The sequence below is a fragment of the Strix uralensis genome, chromosome 2 (assembly GCF_047716275.1).
Source record: "Strix uralensis isolate ZFMK-TIS-50842 chromosome 2, bStrUra1, whole genome shotgun sequence".
Classification (NCBI taxonomy): domain Eukaryota; kingdom Metazoa; phylum Chordata; class Aves; order Strigiformes; family Strigidae; genus Strix; species Strix uralensis.
In genome coordinates this window covers 33,682,444-33,701,394 of record NC_133973.1, presented here as the reverse complement: position 1 = coordinate 33,701,394, position 18,951 = coordinate 33,682,444, and the positions used below count along the sequence as shown (strand labels likewise).

The 18,951-nt window shown below is 40.7% G+C and overlaps 1 protein-coding gene across 6 annotated transcripts; it reads right to left on the bottom strand.

The window, feature by feature from the left end:
• Positions 1 to 1,121: 1,121 nt before the first annotated feature.
• Positions 1,122 to 18,650, bottom strand: IFNAR2 (interferon alpha and beta receptor subunit 2). Of its 6 annotated transcripts, none has more exons than XM_074858220.1 (10): positions 18,535 to 18,650; positions 17,245 to 17,479; positions 15,273 to 15,369; positions 11,941 to 11,982; positions 11,500 to 11,629; positions 11,163 to 11,326; positions 8,674 to 8,846; positions 7,028 to 7,190; positions 6,466 to 6,584; positions 1,122 to 2,515 (listed from the first exon to the last, which is right to left on the bottom strand). In XM_074858220.1, the coding sequence occupies exons 3-10, from the start codon at positions 15,313 to 15,315 to the stop codon at positions 1,826 to 1,828; spliced, it is 1,524 nt and encodes a 507-aa protein (XP_074714321.1). In that variant the 5' UTR covers positions 15,316 to 15,369; positions 17,245 to 17,479; positions 18,535 to 18,650; the 3' UTR covers positions 1,122 to 1,825. The 6 variants fall into 6 exon arrangements, with proteins under 6 accessions (XP_074714321.1, XP_074714319.1, XP_074714323.1 ...); XM_074858218.1 differs by having other exon boundaries at positions 17,245 to 17,484; positions 18,535 to 18,633; XM_074858222.1 differs by having other exon boundaries at positions 6,466 to 6,560; positions 17,245 to 17,484; positions 18,535 to 18,633.
• Positions 18,651 to 18,951: the final 301 nt, after the last annotated feature.

Here is an 18,951-nt window from a genome sequence, read left to right as displayed (position 1 = left end):
CCCGCGGCCGGCGGGGCTTCCCCCGCGCTCCGCTCGGCTCACCCCAACTTTTCCAGAGCCTCCCCCGCCTGCCGCGGCTGCGTTCCCCTTTCCAGAAGGAGTGTATATACCCAGCACCCGAACCTCCCCCGCGGGTTTGGAAAGCTGTTCATCGGCGCCGTGTTTTAAAAGGTGTTCGTGACACCTGGCTGCTGGGATAGTCGTAGTGTCTAAAGAGCACCTCCAGCACACAGGCTGGCAGCTGGGAAGACACGAGAAGGGAGGTCCACGCAAAGTGGGTAAATACTAACGCATAAACAGACATCAGCTGACGCATAGCGTCAAACCTGATCTCGAGTGAAATTCCAGCTGCAGGCAATACAAGTGTTACCTGAGGAAAGGTTTCTCTTCTGACTTCAGCATCTAGCCTGCACCAAAAGATGCCAATGCCACTACTTCTGCCAGAACATTAAACGTTCCCCATCAAAAACCAGCGTAAACTTGGGGAAGGGAGGAGCAGTTATATTATTCATAGAGTAAAAACGATTCTTTCTCAAGCTGAAAATACCAGTTCTTTGTGGGGGTTTAATACATTTGTTTCTGGCCCATTGTTACCTCCTGTTATTGAACAAGGTTACAAGTCAGGTTTGACCTTCCCTGGGGTGGGCACAGTTCCATGGCCTTCGCTTACACGTCAGTGATTCCCCTGGCTTCTACCACTGTGGAGGTGCACAACCACTCCATTGCGCGAACAGCAGAGTGTTACAGGGTCAGCGTGAGTGGAAGTTTCATCCACTAATTCTATGGATATGCAAATCTGCAAAATTATCCTGTCAAGATCCAAGCTGTCAGGTACTTACACCTACTTCGTTCTTCACAGTAGTGCGGCAGCAGAATACATTCCAGCACCTCAGAAATGCCTTGGCTATCCTGACCAGAAGAATGACTGCCACCCATGGCAGCCAGAAACTGCTTGTGGGCAGAAAAGCAATAACTAAGGAGATCAACACAAGGTGAAGAAAGTTGGTATTTTCAGCTATGTGATACCTAAAAGCCTTCCCATAAGGAGTGAATTCTTAGCAGGCTAACTCATGCAGCTTTTCAAAGGCGTGTAGGAGCCACAGTAAAAATTCAGACAGGGATATGAAAATTTTTTTTATGAAGCCCAAATGTTAAACTGTACACTTTTAAATGCAGTAACTTTTAAATGTCAAAAGATTTTTTAGAAGTGTAATATTCAATAATTGTACAAAATTATATTAAAAAATTATAAAAAGGTGAACTGAATGACTTGATTCATAGTGAGAGGAACTCTCTTGTAAGGTGAGCATTCTTATCTCTGTCTCCATTATTTCACTTGATCAGCTTTCTCTACACAAATGTAGAAATCAGTTCACTGACTTGAATACAGCAAACCATCCAGCAAAACAGGTTTCAGAGTAATCCATCAACAGAGCTAAAGAATACAAAAAATAAAATTTAAAAAGTGGTCTGGTTGAGAGACCAGCCACTCACAGCTTCCTATACTGCAAACTACCTTCTCACTTGTAACAGTTAAAAGGTATACTTCACTATCAAACTGCAAAAATGAAAGAACTACTCTTTCCGCTGCATCTGAACAGTCATTTTTGTTTCCCTGTGGATAATCCAACCTGAACTATACCTGGAACAACCTGGAGAGATCAGAGAAATATTTGTTAAAAATGAGCATTGAATATTTTCAGTGTTCAGGCATACTCACTGAATGTTAAAGAAAGGAAAAGACAAGATTTGTATGTTGAGTCCAGAAACAGAAGTTGGACAATATCGATTCATGTGTTATAAAGTAACAGTGGTTCTCACTTATTCATCTTCTTATGTATTCAGTTTTTTGGTCTGTATCTGAATCTGACGAGTCATGTTCATCAGAAGACTGAGAGGAATTTTGCCATTCATGAGAGCTGTTAGGACAGTGTGGTTTCTGCACACTTTCTGTGTCACCCAGGAGTTTTGCTTCAAAAGCATGAGTACATTGCCAGTCAACTGCATCTTCTTGGGAAGAAAGAAGAGCTGCAGAACTATCCAAGTTCTCTTCAGAGGTTCCCAACATCACAGTTTTTAGGTTAATGGTAAAGCAAGCACTGTTCCTTCGCCTAGAAGAATAGTTACAATTTACCTCAGAGAAAGGATTAAGTAACTCACTGCTTGTATGTCTGTCTTCTTCAATGTCCAACTCATGATCTTCAAAATCTTCTTGTTCAGTGTCTGGATTTTCACTTGCCTGGCTGCTGCTGTCATCACGCATACTATTTGCAGAGTACTGCACAAATACATTAGGTGTGTCAGAGGAATGAGGTGCTCTACTTATGATATCACGCCTTGTATAGTCATGATTACTTATGGCATCACTGTCACTGTCATCGCTGTCATCTTCATCACTGACACCACCACTGGATTCATTTGCCTTTTTTTTAACCTCTTTGTAAATGATCTCTACAGAGGCTATTTTTTCAGATTCAAATGTGCAAGGTGAATAGGCTAATGTCCTGATGAATACCTAAAAGAGCAAAGTGAATTAAAAATATCAGCCAAATTTGCACACACAGAGAGAAAAACGTGAAAAAAATACCCCCAATCATGAGATTGTCAAACAAATGATTCATTCTGCGCCACATTTTTGGCTTTTTCTTCAGAGTTCAGGGCATCTAGGATTGGTCCCCCTTCCCCACTCCTGTAAACATGACAGCCTTCACTACAAATCAAGGCACACAGCATTGGACAGCCTCAAAGAAATGACACTAGCGCCAAGCAGTGTCAGGTATGAAATGTTTTAATTCTAATGTTTGAGATATCTTTCTAAGACTAAAATTTTAGAAATACACCTTAAACCTGAAGTCAGTCTTGCAACTCTCTATTAGCTCTCGCAGTTACCATGCAAAAGAGAAGCCCTACATGGATGATCAGTTTTAATGTCCTTTAGAAACATACCATTTGAAGCAATGAACTCCATAACATCCTAAGTCCCATTTTTTCAGTTTTAGTCTGCACTTCTGAGGATTACTGAATGTTGGAAGCATTGGGGAAAGTGTTGGAAATTAAAAAAAATTAACCTTAGACACTACCTGGCAAAGTCATGTTCAGCAGTCTTAGGGATATGAAGGTAATGACATAGCAATAAAGAGAAACATGAGGAAAAGTCTTAGAAAAAAGTTGATACCAATGTGCTCTGGATATGTTTGCAGAAAATGGAAAATATTTATGCTGAAAAATTCCATAATGTAAAAGAAGTCAGAAACTATTTAAAAAAAAAAAGCAAGCATAGATGGATAGAAACAAGTCCCAAGAACCTTATTTTTGCTTGAAATTTAGTGGCAGTTCAGCCTCTTCTATTAAAATAAAAAATTAGCTGGCTCAGGACTGGCTTCTTCAAGTTCTAAAACATGACACTTGATCACAGAAAAAGTCAAAGAAAGATTATTCAAAACAGTGGAACAATTTGAGTGATATATTACCATTCTTTCTTCCTTAATCATGGACTTTTTTGCCAATCACTGTATGTGACTCCTGAGAATACCTTAGCATTTGGAAGGTAACGCAGGTACTGTTTGCCTTGTGTACATGCCACTCCGTCCCCCTAACCCCACCCCGAGTAAGTTTTCTTCCAGAGCTATATTGTTTCTTTTCTTTTCCTTACCGTTTTGTTTTCATCCAACTCCAATATTTGGGTAGATTTTGACAGCCTGGTCCCGGAGTTACTTTCCAAGATACTATGCTAGCTCTAGATTTTGGCAGAGATAACTTGCATACGAATATCCTTTTTTTCCTCCTAAGTGTTCTACTATCAGGCATCCTTTTCACTAATGCCTGTTTATAACAGAGTACAGTAATAAATCATTACTGAGACTGAAGAAGGATGACAGACATCAGGCCACCCAGAAAAGTGACCCTGAATTTTGCTAGTAACAGTTCTGGAACTAACAACTAGGAAACTTTTCTGGCAGGGACATATCCACACATAACTGCATCCCCATCTATGGTATGAGATACCTGTGGAACTGGAAGGTTGGGGACATGCAAGGTATATCTGAGTTCAGTAAAGAGGACTTTTCTTTTGACTGAGAAGTTACTGTTGACATTACAAAGCAGACTCAGGTTTCCTGAGAAACAACATGCTTTAAAGACTGTTTCCTCACATCTCTACAAAGGGCTTTGATGGTCTGTCCTTTGTCTCCTTGTTGAGGTGAATTGAGAGTAAGTTCTTATTTGTTGTGGGTGAGATCATTTCCAACAACCATCCAGATCTGCTCTTACCAGGCTGCTGAACTTTTATTTCTAGCACTTCTCACATGCTATCCTTGACTCCTTTTGTGGACAATAACCATGAAGTGTAGCTTTAGAAAAAAAAAAGTCTTAGAATGCTAACAGTAACTCTTTTCTTCTCCAGATGTGACTAAATGATCACATCTTTTGGGGATAATGAGACCAAAACTCCCAACTCTAGGCCATTTTTGTGCATCTCTACAGAACAATACCTTGTGCTGGTTTTGGCTGGGATAGAGTTCATTTTCTTCACAGCAGCTGGTATGGGGCTATGTTATGGATTTGTGCTGAAAACAGTGTTGATAACACAGGGGTGTTTTAGCTGTTGCTGAGCAGTGCTTGCACAGAGCCAAGGCCTTTTCTGCTTCTCACCCCACCCCACCAGCGAGGATGCTGGGGGTGCACAAGAAGCTGGGAGGGGGCACAGCCGGGACAGCTGACCCCAACTGACCGAAGAGATATCCCATATCATATGGTGTCATGCTCAGCCTGCAAAGCTGGGGGGAAGAAGAAGGAACAGGGGAACGTTCAGAGTGATGGCGTTTGTCTTCAAGTCACCGTTACGTGTGATGGCGCCCTGCTTTCCTGAAGATGGCTGAATGCCTGCCTGCTGATGGGAAGGGGTGAACGAATTCCTTATATGACTTTGCTTGTGCACACAGATTTTGCTTTACCTACTAAACTGTCTTTATCGCAACACATGAGTTTTCTCACTTTTACCCTTCCAGTTCTCTTCCCCATCCCACTGCGGGGAGTAAGCAAGTGAGTGGCTGCGTGGTGCTTAGTTGCCAGCTGGGGTTAAACCATGACATACGCCCATACCCAACTGGGTCTTAAAGCTACCTTTTGTCTTTGCAGCTTGCATTCCTGTGGAAACGTGATAAAGAAAAGACTTTGAAGGCAAGCTTAAAATTTTTGCTTTTAGTTGTAGAATCTCTCAAAATGCCTTTAAACTCCAGTAACCAGGGACCTGGCTAAACTATCCTCAAATCTTCAGGGAATGCTCTGATTTTTTTGTATAATAAATGGAAAAATATTATAGGGGTAATAATTGGTTTTATTCTTAGAGACAAGTATGATGCTGCAGGGTGAAGTAAGGGAGGTAAAATGTGCCAGAAACTGCTTGATAAGGATACACATTACTCCTGAATGTTTCCAGAGCATCCTTCTTGGTGGAGAACAGGTCTTCTCACTGTGCACTTTACTTCAGAACTGGAGAAGGTTTTTTGTTTTGGAGTTACTGCCCTGGCTCAGGTAGTAGAATAAATCTGTCTACTACAGGAAGGATTTACACATAAGGTAATTTTCAAAGGGCAAGGGGTTAATTGTCCTATGCTGGGTGGTCTGCTGTAGGACCTAGCCTGCTTCTGTGTAACATAAAGAGTTCATTTAAAGTTACTTTGTGGGGGATTTCCCCTCCGCTACTGCTTACCCCCTCTAACTTCATAGAACAGCCCAGGCTGGAAGTGAGCTCGAAAGATCATCTGGTCCAACCTTTCAGGGGAGGGAGAGCCTAGATGAGATTCTCTAGCACCCTGTCCAACCACATACTGAAAACCTGCAGTGATGGTGACTCTATCATCCTTGGGGAAGTTGTTCCAGTGATTGATTGTTCTCACTGTAAAAAACTTCTTTCTTAAGATGAAAGCTTTCATAGTACAACTTGTACCCATTGTCCCTTGTCTTGAGAGCCTGTCCTGTGTGTAGCTGCTCTTTAAGTACTGAAATACGGTAATGAGGTACCCCCTGAGCCTTCTCTTCTCCAGCGAGAAGAGACCTAACTCCTTTAGTCTTTCTTCACAGGGCAGGTTCTCCAGCCTTTTGTTCATCTTCATGGCCCTCCTCTGGACCCTCTCCAGGCCGTCAGCATCTTTCTTGCACTGTGGCAACCAGAACTGGACACAATACTCCAGGTGCAGCCTGACAAGCACCAAGTAGGGTGGGATGATCACATCTCTGTTAGTAACTTGTCACAGAAGTAGCAAGAAATGGTTTTGAAAAATAAAAAAATATCTGTTCCGCAGAACAGACAAGATTTAGCAGCCTATAGACTATCTTTAACATAGGTAAACAGCAAATTGAAACATGTAGGTATGTAACTTGCACCTAGTGTGCAGGATTAGAAATTTCAGATGGTAAACTTCCTCCTCCCAGACAGAAAGGTTAAATACGGGAATTATTACATACCAAGGTATGTGGAAGTGATTTTTTTTGAAGAATATAACCTCCTGCATGCATACACTTCAGGGCACCAGCTAACACCAGTGAAAAACATACAGCACCTGCAATTGTAACTGTATGATAATCTGCAAGCGAAAAAAACCAAACAAATAAACATACATGAATGAAGTTTCCAATGACCACATTTTGTATTTCACATTCAGAACAGCTATTTAGAATCACAGAATAATTTTGGTTAGAAGGGACCTCTGGAGGTCATCTGGTCCAAAGTCAAAACAAGACCAAATCTCAAATTAGATTCAGGAATTAAAAAAAAAAATGCCGTTTTTGGTAACTATTTATGCAGTTAGTGGAGATTTGTATGGCTCACAAGATTAACAATAGATTTGTAGCCCCAAAGCAGATGGGGTTTTATATTTCACTTATAAATCCCCACAACATTTATCACTTGGAAGGTACTTCCTCTCTTATTATTTTTAGGATTGACTTGTAAATCTTCCTATATAAAAAGCAAATACTTGCACATAATCAAGTCAGACAATCCATTCCTGCACCACAGCATAGTTACCTTGTTGAGCTACAGCATCTGTAGTTACACATTTCCAGGCTGATGGGATGCAATGTTTGTTCAGAGATGCAGTGACCATAACAGACACACAGTAATTTCTATTTGGATACAGTTCTTCAATGACAGTACTAAAAATTTCTTTAGTGGTTTTCTCATGTGGCCTCTGCCATGAAAGACAACGTTTTAAAAGTTAGCTATTTACCTAAAAAGAGATCCCCAGCCACTGATAAAATATTATGGCTATTTCAGAGAAACACAGTAGCATGTGAAACTGCAAAAACTGACACAGTAATTCAGTGATTTCCCTAGGCAACTGCTTCATCTCTAGTTCTAGCTGATGTCAAGATGCCTACCTTACGCCTGTTTGTGAAATATCGTTATTATCAAAGACAATCCCTCTCCAACTGTTGGTCACTATATATCCCCTTGAAGTAGCCTCACATAGATTCTACAGATATGAAACTGCAAGTGATATTTTGATTCAGAAATCGGGGAAAAATATCCTGGGCAAGCAAGCTGTGGTCCTTCTTCCATGGCAGAATAAGTTAGAGAGATTAAATTCCCAACAGATACCTGTCTGACCTGCTGTTCAAAGCTTCCAGTACAGGCAGTCCATGTGCTAGTTAGACAAGTTATTACAGTGCTTTGCCAGCCCAGGGTTTAATGTGACTCTTGATGTTTAACCAAAAGTCTGCACAACTGCTGATTTCACTGGTTTTGGTCACAGTGAATGGTTTATTTCCTCCTTTTCTATAGCAAATGTTTACATACTCAGAGACTCTGGTCTCTAACTGTGCTTTGCTTGCTTACACTAAGCAGTCCCCTATTATTCCAGCATTTCCTCACAGGATCATGTGTTAGGATCCCCCCCAGTCCTCACTGTTCCTTTCTGGATTCTGCTCAACTGGTCCATGCTTTTTCTGAACCCCATACTACTACAGGGTAGGTGGGCTTTATAAATACTGAGTATGTAAAAATATAATTTTTTTTTTATCTCTCAGCAATAGGCAAGTCATGTTTAGCTTGTAATATTATAGAATGCTCTTGTCCTTTCTGGCAAAACTGCTGCCTGTGTAGCTGTTACTTACACACAGACAATTATTATTAAGCGTTATGCCTTGCACTGGTCCTTACTGAATAATGTCCTAATATTTTAAGATTTTTTCTCCATTTCGTGAGGATCATTTTAAGTTCTAATCATGCCTATCTACCTTTCTATTTCAGCATACCAAAAAACCCACCAAATTAAATGGTACCAGACCCAGAATAGGCTGTTTCAGAAACTGATACATTTTTCCAGTTTGACAGAAAACTACTGAACTGCTTTCTGAACATATGTTCCTATCAGCTGTGCATACCCCTGCTAGTAGTTTCTGCTAAACTGTCTTTTCCTTTTCTACCCAGAGAATAATCACTTGAGCCAGTGCCCTGTGCTTTATTTCAAGTAAGGATATAGGACAACTAGTATCCCTCCTCCAGGCCTGCTACTCTGCAGTAAAAGAAAGCTAAGATTATATTGGTCATTCTCTTTGTTTTCTTTTAAGTATCTTCTATTCACATATTTGCTTCTGTGAATCTGCTAACCATCAGAGCCATTTTATGTTTTCTGTATTTCTCCCCTAAAGCTCAAACAAAAAAGTCTTTACCTTATGCTCTCCATCGGGTGTTTTCAGTGTTATACCATAATCAAGCTCTTTATATATATCAGTTAAAGACAGTAACTTTCCATTTTGTGTGAAGTGAGAGGTTGGCAGCTTTATGGTGACATTTATGCAGTTTAGACAGGAACTGATATTAACTTCTGGTGGTCCCAGGAGTGCTATTGAAAAAAAGAAAGAGGGAAAAAAAAAATGATGGAAAAAATATACACTATGTATTCAGTACCAGTTCTATTTCGGTGATGGATATATAGCTGCCTAATCAGATTCCAGAGTATGTTACTGTTGTAAATCCACAAGACCTTGCAATGTTTAAATTTCACAGTCAAACGATCTTTTCCCACATTACTAGATTTTAAAAACAGAAAGCAGTGGTGGGGTTGGAAGAAGCAGAAAGGTGACAGAGGCTTTGCATCAGCTCCACAGAGATGTGAGCTTTTAATCTATTTGAGAGGAAAGCTGAGGTTAATGTATAGGAAAAGCTGATTACTTTCTTGCTCATCATCATCTTCTAGTCACTCTCTGGAAGGAATCTTTGTAGAAATTCATTGGTGTGCAGTCCTGTACATATTCATGCTGGTTGCAAGGAAAGCTACAGGTCTAACTTGACAGCTGAGCTCCAAAGACTAAAAACTCCACTGACAGTAGGACAGAGGACCTAGTGAAACATAGTTATGCTTCTGTGAGACTTCCATTGAGTTCAAAGTAATCTCTCAAGTTCAGGTCCTCAGAAAATGTATGTTTGAAGAGCCGAGCATACTAATTGTCTCCTCTCTCCAAAACTACACATCCATCAATATCAGAGGAACTTCCGTAGTGAATCAAGCCTAAGACCTTCTTTCCTCAAACACAGGAAAAAAATAGGAATGTTGGAAAATGGCATGAGAACAAACTATCTCCATAATCCTCCATTTCTGTGTAGTACATTGGCAGGGGAAAAGACATGAAAAGTTTGCATTCACTTTTGTCTTTTCCAGTACAGTTTGACTGGTTTACAAAGCTCTGCAAAATTCAGAAAAGCAATATATATTTGCTAACTACTTCTGTTCCTGAAATAGGGTAGAAAGCTAAAAAAAAAGCTTAATACTTAAAATAAATGTGAGCTTTCATCTACTTTCAAACAGGAAAGCATGTCCTAGTCAAATGGTTGCACACTTACTCCTTTCTCATCTTTTGTTTTAACTTACAAATAAACATTAGCTTAAATCTGGTTACAGTTAAATGCGGTTGTTCTCTTGGCTCTTTGTTGTGAAGCCTTTCTGTCTTTGCTCAAATCTGTCTGTCAACAGAGGTGAGATTCCACCGTAGGTATTCAATGGTAGATATCAACTACACCCAGTAGGGAAATAGAATATTGATTCTTTCCTATTCAGGTATTGTAAAACAAGAAAAGACTACAGGTTCATCCAAGTCCTGTGTGTTGGAAAACATGACTACACTCAATTGCTTATGGTTTGAACTAGAGAACTACTAGCAAAACATACAATTTCAATTTACAAATTGCCAGTGATGGACAATCAGTCAGAGCACCTGACAGTTTGTTCCAGTAGTCAATTCAAAATATGTCTCTTGTTCCTAGCTAAAGCTTACCTAGCTTCAGCTTTCATTCAGGGCACACTGTTACACTTTGTTTACAAGACTGAAGAAGCCTGCCATCGTATTAACTAGGGGTCAATGCACCTTCTGATCTTTCTCTGTGTTAAACTAACTCTTGAAAGACTGAAGGCCTCCACCTCAGCGGGATGTTCTCAAATCCTTCAGTTATCCTTGTGGTTATTCTTCCCATCCCCTCCAATTTTTCATCATTTCTGAGACTATAAGTGGACAGAGCAGTGGCTACCTCTGTGCTGAATTCAGAGGTTAACACGACCTATTTCTCCTCCGTAGTCCTCCAGTTGCTCCTTCATCTCTGTCTCCGTTACTTCAAAACTGAACACTAAGCACAACTAAGGGTAAAGCCACCTCTGACAGTAGAAGATGTTACAGCTAATAAGCATCTTTCAGCAAGGAAAGGAAAAAGAGCACATTGATGAACAAACAAGTAAATCTCTTGCCCTACGCCTAGTGCAGACATGGTCTTTCTTTAACTCTTAACACTGTTTTTATGTCTTCAAGTAGTCAGTATGTGGGGGGTTTTTTGAGTTATGTATCTTATGCACTTAAGAGATTTTTACTTTGTGCTCGTCAATGCTTAACACGATGCTACTTCCTCTATATTTATAGATATATATTTTATTTCAAAACCAGAGCCTCGTCCATTTATGAGAACTACTGTAGCCACTAATTTTAGAAAGCTATCTATATATTTTATGTCTTGTAACTGGTATGTGATAGATTATATATGTAATATTCTTTTATATAAAGGAATAAGCTACTGACCAAGTTAGTTTGGAGTATCTTACTGTAAAAAGATAGCAGAATATCATTTATACATCAGCTAAACTACTAAAATGAGCAGATGCAGACCGAGAACTTACTGTCACTAGATGGCATAAAACGAAGTACAGAAGAATTGAATACTTCGGTTCCTATGAAGCTCTGAACAAATACATAATACTCAGTGAAATACTCTTCAAAATCATCTGTCAGATTACAGGAGAGTTGTGTAATATTTGAACAATGTTTAGCAGCCTTCCAGTTCCTGTAAATCAAAAGAAGTTAAAACAAGATCAAAATAATCTATCTGGATTCTCTGATACAAGAAAGCACGGGTGGGGAAGCATTTCTGAGCAGAAAAACAAACAAAAAATACTAAGGCTGGGGTTTTCGAGTCAATAAACATTGAAAGTAAAATCTGTGTCTTGTAAGACTTGCCTGTGGTCAGTGTACAGCACACGATAGTATGTTGGCATAGTTGGATCACTTTTTGGCTGCCAGGACAAAATGTGCTGAAAATTACAAGACTCCATTTGTAGGTTGTGTTGTGGCCCTTCCAGAAATCTTTCTAGAAAGGGAAGAGGAAAAAAAAAAACCAAAACAACCCACCAATATGAATGACAAACAAATGTGAGATTGCAAGAATTCTAATAAATAAACCCAACTAGAGCAGCCCAATATTTGCCCCACAATAAAGCAAGCATAGAACAGAATTCAGCACAATAGAAACAACAATGCAAAGAACTGTCCTTCTGTATTATACTTCTATTAAGTTCTTTACTCAAGAAGCATGATGTTTTAAGATGATGCTTAGTAAGAATACGCAAGTTTTTTGAACAGTGTTAGGAAAAGCATTTGAAAGACAACAAAAACTCTTACCAGGCAAGCTGCTACAAGCTGTAGACAGAATGCTGATGTACACTGGAAAATGAAACTATGTATTAACACATTTGTATGTCTATAATATCTGATTATTAGCTTACTACTGGCAATATTAATTTGCAACCATTAGAGACAATACTTGGTATTCCCTCAGTGGAACTATTTATTTCTTTCACATCTTCTTCCTACCGCTTTACCCTTCCCTCCTTCCTCAGAGTATGGAATGTCCCCTTCCAACCTCTGTCATTAATTCAAGGCTCCTAGGAGTCAGTTCTTTGATAACTACACTGTGGTTCAGGCTTACACGGATCCCTGCCAGATGAGGTTCAAGACTCAGTGTGAATAAACGTACTGAAGATGTTGTTACCAAACACTGTCTTAGAGGATTCTGACTATATTTCAGGTAGCTCACTGTCTATTAAACACCATTTTAAGTCATGACAAGGATCTTAAAACTGGTCTGGGAAAAGACACTATTACTGCTTGAAGAACCTTCATAGATGTCCTTCTTTGCTATATGTGGGGAGCCCTCAAGGCCGTAGTTTTAACAACTTCAGTATATTACTCACTGTCTTCAGCCAGCTAACTCCTGGAACTCCCTATTTCAGGGTCTATTTTGTAACTACCTCTCTATTTTGTGCCCTGTTTCTGTAACATTCCCCTGTGGATGTTTAACTCTACAGCATTCTATGCCTGCAAAAGAAAAGCAAAAAAACACCAACAGATGCTGCAATACTTCTCCTGTCACAGGGCACGCTTAAGGCCACATTCAGCCTGCCAGTCAGGCCTACTGCCTGAGTAATCTCTTGAATCCAGCCTTCTTGCAGATCCTGATGTTCTAGAGGTTCCCACATCTTCTTGTATAACCTCTGTAAGACTGTTCGTTCATCCAGATTCTCACTGTATCCAGAATTCTTTTCCCTGACGAACCCAGCCTTGAATCATTCCTATCTTTTCAGCATGGTGCTTCAAGACACTCTTGAAATTATTGTTCTAACCCTTCTAACTTTTTTCTCAAGTTCCTTTAGCTCCCTTCTGCTTTCCAAGTACAACAAACATAAACTTCCTGTCCTCATTTTAAAAGGATTTTGTGGCCTATCCTCCTACTGATGAGATGACAATTCCCATACTCAGTTGGCCAAAGAAGTTACTAGTTTAATTTCAAACATGCATACTTTAGACAAACTCCATGGAAATATCTGCAAAATTACTCAATTATTTTCCCTAAAACTTTTCTCCATGAACCCTCTTTTGTCTCTACACCTAAACCCTCTATGCAAAAATATGACAATACCCAAAACATCACTGGCCTGCTACCTCTGTTGAACTGTGCTGATTAATACTGTCTTAACATGTCCTTTTAGTCTCACCTCACTTAGAATTGTAACTTCTGTAGTATGAGGAATGTCTTTGACTTTACATTTGTACAGCAACTAATGCAGTAGCACTCTGGCCCACAACTGAGGTTCTCAGGGGCCACACTATGACAAACAATACAACAGAACTACTTGATGTGTCAACAAGATGTGCCACAGTAAGAATGACCGTGAAAAGAGAAAAGAAGTCTAGGACATACCTCATAAAAAATTAAGACAATCTTTATGGAGATCTACAAATAATGGATAGAACAGGACTATCGCAGAATGGCTGAGGTTTGAAGGGACCTCCGGAGGGCATCAGGTCCAACCCCTATGTGAAACACAGTACCAGAACACATATTCCTGCTAAAGTAGAGAGGATTCAGAACAGCAGTGAGTCAGTGGGAACTGTCCGGTCCCAGACACACTGTGAGAAATTCCTAATGGGATTAATGCAGTTATTTTATGATCCTTGTCTACTTTTGCAGAGAGTACTGGAAAAAGAAAGGAGAAATTTCCTACTCCATTAAAGAGATAGCTGCACATAATCTTTATGGCTGCAGAGAAGTGCCTTAAAACTTGCCCTTTAGTTAGTAGTGGCACACACAGAAGCACACACAAATACACTTGGGCACCTAAGTTTGTTGAAATCATTTGGAATGGGTACTTAGCCAAGCATCTCTTACAAATCTGGCTCTTTGGACATCTGTCTCACAAAAATTAAATTATGCTCCCAGCATTCCTTCTGAAATTGGACTCAGAGACATTAAGCAACTTGAGTCACACGTGCAGCAAATTTATATTTCCACAAGACAGAAAACTCATCTCCCTGAAGCTTCATTTTACCATTCAAACTACAGACATCCTCTCTCTTGTACATCTTCCTTTTGCTCTCATTATTCTACATTATTACTGAATAATAAACATCTCCTTAGGGAAGTGCAGTTAAAAGTAGAACAACTGATTTCCTGCCCTATAGTAACAGCTCACCTATCTGGAAAAAACAACCAGTGAGTATGAATAACAAAGCAATATTTTGCTATTCTTTACCTGAATACAAGCTCAGATTTGTAACAATTTGTGGCAGGAATTCTCCCTTCTCCCAAAAGGCACATTAAAGCTATTCCCATTACAGAAACAGATAGTGTCAGTGCACAGACTCTATTAATGACACACTTCCTTGGAGCAAGCTGTTCAGATTAGGAGATGCAAACAGTCTTTTGCCATTCTCTCTTCTGCCAGCCACCTCACATGTGTCAGCTGTCTTGCTGATGTATTTCTTGTTGACAGAAATGTTCTTCTATTCTGTTCATATCTGTGACTTTTAAACGCCTCTCCCCTATCAAAATCAAATTCCGTTCATCTGGAGTTCCATACTGCCTTCCTTTGAACTTTGTTTCAACAAACATGTTTAGCAACAATAGCTAAATTTTGTAGGTTACACTCTTACAAAAGAGACACAGACAACAACAAAAAAATCTTAAGACCAAATAACTGGGAAAATAAAGACTGGAAAAATAAAGATGGTCTGTAAACTGAATGGGGAATCTTCTTTGCCATCTTATCCTTTCTACTGAATTGAATGATCCTATCAAAACAGTTTCTCACTACAACTACAGCTCAGCCAACAAACTATGTTTGCTGTGCCTGCTAATCCAGAAACTAAGAACTGCTGAAAAAAATTAAAATAAGCAATGAAAACCAACACATCCAAGTAAGAGTTCACCAGACATTTAGAGAGGCAGAATGCAGCATGCTGTTTCAAAGCATTTCCTTCTCATGGGAAAATCATGGTTTATGTATAGAATGGAGTACGTAGAATATAATACACTAGATTCTTGATTCTGTGAATTACTCCAAGGAGAGCTCTATAATAAGATGATGGTATCTTACTTCAGTAACTCAGGAGAAGTGTTAGTGAAAAATTAGCAGTACTACTCCTCTTACAATACAAAGGTACAGGCAACTTACCAAGTTGATAAAAACGCATTGGTCCATCCATCAGTGTTTCCATAGTGATTAAGAAATATAACCTACTGACTGTAAAATAAACATTTTGCTTCTGTGCCTGCAAATACATTAAAAATAACACATTCAGCAAATTACGTTAGTAAATTACTTGCAAGTAAACCGAGGTTTATGTACAGAGTTATTTTAAGCTCTTCCAATGTTTGGAGGGAGGCAGTGGTACTGAAACAGTTACTGCTGGCAGGGGAGGGGCAAGGATTCTCAGATTAGACAGGCAATTTCATGACAGTAGCACTTTCCTTTTTTCACACAGAAAGGCCTCTTACCATTTCAAATAAGTATAGTCACTGTATAATTATTTGTATTAATTTTGCATGAAAATAGCATCTGAAAATTCTATGCCACTCACTCCAATTTATTAAATACAATGAAAATAAACATTGCTTGGCTTTATTTGAAATAGTACAAGAACTCATCACTGTTGTAAAAAATGTTTCCAGAAAGAGTAGATCAAGAGGGAGGTTAGAAGAAAAACAATTATAAAATTATTAATTATAAGGAAGTTATGAAGTTTATGTTACCTTTTTTAAAATACGTAAGATCTATTAAAATACTCCCTCTCATCGATGTTATTATTTTACTCTATTTATTATCCTCATGGCATTAATATTCACAGGATCTAATTTTGAATAACAGGAAAAGTACTAAGGAACAAGTGTGAATCTATAGACAGCTAGGTGAGGGTATAACTATTTCCAAATAATTTTCTCTTCAGGTTTAATACAAATAATTTTTTTTTTAATTTAAAATGATTTTAAAATACAACTTAAATTCTTTCCTCTGCAAAACAAACATCCTTTAAAATTCAAAATCATGACAAAGCATACTATGGTCAAACCTAACACAGTATGTTAAAATCAGATGAATTAAAAATACCGTTATCTGAGATGTCAATCTTCCTCTGCATGAGTTTTAGCATGACTATAGAAAGGACTATAGAAAGTCATGACTATAGAAAGTCACATAATTCCACAAAGGGAAGATTCTTTTCACTTCAGTTTGGTTCATTTCATTCATTCAACCATGAGGAATATTTAGGTGATATAAAATACCAGTCTTCCTCTTTTCAATCAAATTATAAGTGATGAATAAGAAGATAAGATTTACTAGTTAGAAAATCTTTATCGCTGATATCGGCAAACCAGAAAGCAATTAAGTCACACATATCTATCAAGTCCATTTAGTTTTAGCACTAGTGAATGTGACAGAAGACAAAATAATTTGATTTTCTCATTCAGATCAATCTTACAGATTACACAAGCAGAAAAAAAAATATTTCTATTTCAACAAGATTACTGGCTTTGTTCAGAAGTCACGCAGAAACCTAATGCCAAACAACGTTACTTTTGCAGTCACTTTAAAGAACAGTTACACCTGCAGGATCTGATACCTCAGACTGTTTGAAATTTTCTCTTAAGGGGAAAACTTTTGAGGATCCTGAATTCACTTAACAAAATATTTCCTTTATGTCTTAATCCTTGCAATTAATCACAAGACATGTTCAAAGCACTCCATATATGGTATTATGCAATAGATTGGATTTATGTACCTTTGATCCTTGCTGTACATGCTGACATGAATAACAACTATCTCACTCTTGCAATCTGAAGTGATTCATGTATGACTCTGTATGCTGAACAACACATGTATCTTACATGATGCATATTCAAAGCAAAGTTATATGTTTAGCACCTTAGAATATATAAGAAAAATGTTACAAAACAGGTTTATCTCTGAGTTTGCAGAGTTGTCTAAATCCGGATGTCCTCTGCAGATCTATCAATGCCAGTACAATTCTAGGGGAAAACCATTTCCGTCAGAACTCTGATTAGCTTTTCATACTCTTCCTCTTCAGAGTTTTGGCAATCCCTGGAGAGAAGCCACAGGAATACTAGTGAGACCAGCCCCCACTCACCTCATCAGCCTGGGCTCACAGTAACTCCCCTGGGAGCTGCCTGAAGCCCTTCGCACTTTCAAAACTCAGCTTCACACTTCCACATCATCTTAAGCGGCAGCTCATTTTTAACTGGAGTTCGGGCTGGGTTGTTTTGGATTTCCTTCCAATCAGGAAAAAAGCTGGCTTTGCAATTTTGAAAGTCACTGGCTTGTATTTCAGAAAATCTCCACATCAGTAAAGCAGAAGACACACCCTATTCTTTGAAACAAGCAGATGGTATATTTATAGAAATTTGCTTATCAGAATACTGAGAGAGACAGACAGACACCATGGGAGATGTTCAGGCAGAGAAGTCAGCAGAGAAATGTTCTAAACCTACACAGGTAATACAACATATGGATCAACCTTACTACTGAAACCACGCGAACTAGGAAATGGTGCTGCGGGTTGTAATGTTACACCCACACTCTATTTCTGGTTTTGCTGGGGAACTTTGAATGAGTTGTTTCTAAGGATATCAAACCCATTTAACCTTAATAATCCAATCCATTAACCAGAAGTCCATTTTCCCCATGCCGCCAGCGGTGCTCCTGGTGAGCGGGACATGCCCCTGGAGGAACCACGGTGGGATATGCGGCATTAAAACGTACCGACAGATGCGTCGGCCGCACTTGGCGACAACAAGCTCTGTCAGAGTCTACCGCTGGGCATTTTTCCTTACAAATTTTTTAGCCTTGAGCTACACGATTTAGTTGCATCAAAACCAGCTCCACGGGTCGCTAAGCTCAATTTTTCATTACTTACATCAAAACCAGCTACACTGCACCTCACAGACTATGGCTACGGTCAGTTTTCCCGCTGTGACATTGCCGAAGCCCCAACCCCAATAACCCGCTGGTTTCACGCGCGATTCCGCTGGTATTAACGGCAAAACGTGCTGCGGAGAACACGGATTCCGGCCCACAGCGGCCTCCGCAAGGCGCCCAGCCAAGCGCTAGCAGAGACCAGGGCCCTCCCCAGGCAATCCCGGCAGCCCACCGCAGGTCGGGAAGCCGGGCCTGGCGCCGACAGGCACCTCCCCGCGCCGAGGGAGAGGGGGGAGCACACCGCCGAGCGCGGCCAGCCCGGGCCCGGCGGCGCTTCAGGGCCGCCCCAGCCCTCGCTCCGGCTGCTCTAACGGAAGAGCTCCAACACCCACACCACAGACAGGCTCCCCGGCCCCACGGGCAGCGACCCGCTAAGGGAAAGGAGGAGAGGAGGGGAGAGGAGGGGAGGGTGGGGGGAGGGAGGCGGCCTCCCCAGCCGTACCTGGCCGCAGGCGGCGTCCCCGCGGGCCGGGCGCGGCGCCGGGCGCCCATCGCTCCCCGGGGCCGAGGGAGAGGGGCCGCCCGCCGGTGCCGAGCGGCGATTGGCGGAGGGGGCGCTACGGCGCAGGGCGCGCGGCTGGCCCCCCCTCCGGCCCCGCCCCCGCCGCCCAGGCGCGAGGCTAGCGGGCGCGAGGGGCCGGGGCAGTGTCCGTGTCCGTCAGGGCCGTTGGGTCCCGGCTCTGGGGCGCCGCTGCGGCTGGAGCCGGGTCTGCGCCTCGCCGGTGGGTGGAGGCTCCCCTGGCGGAGCACAGCTTCCCTCCCCGCACTCGCGGAAAGAGGTTTCTGCCCTTGTTTCACTTTCTTTTACCCGCCGCCCCACCCCAACCCCCCGGCCTTTGGTGCTCGTTGCAGTGAGGGA

What these genes read in the sequence shown, in the direction of transcription:
- IFNAR2 (XM_074858220.1), bottom strand. Translation starts at nt 15,315, where the DNA reads ATGGAAACACTGATGGATGGACCAATGCGTTTTTATCAACTTG. An exon ending in TTTTATGCCATCTAGTGACA is followed by an intron (nt 8,847 to 11,162) that starts GTAAGTTCTCGG and finishes TTTTTTCAATAG; the next exon opens with CACTCCTGGGACCACCAGAA. An exon ending in AGATGCTGTAGCTCAACAAG is followed by an intron (nt 6,585 to 7,027) that starts GTAACTATGCTG and finishes TTTCGCTTGCAG; the next exon opens with ATTATCATACAGTTACAATT.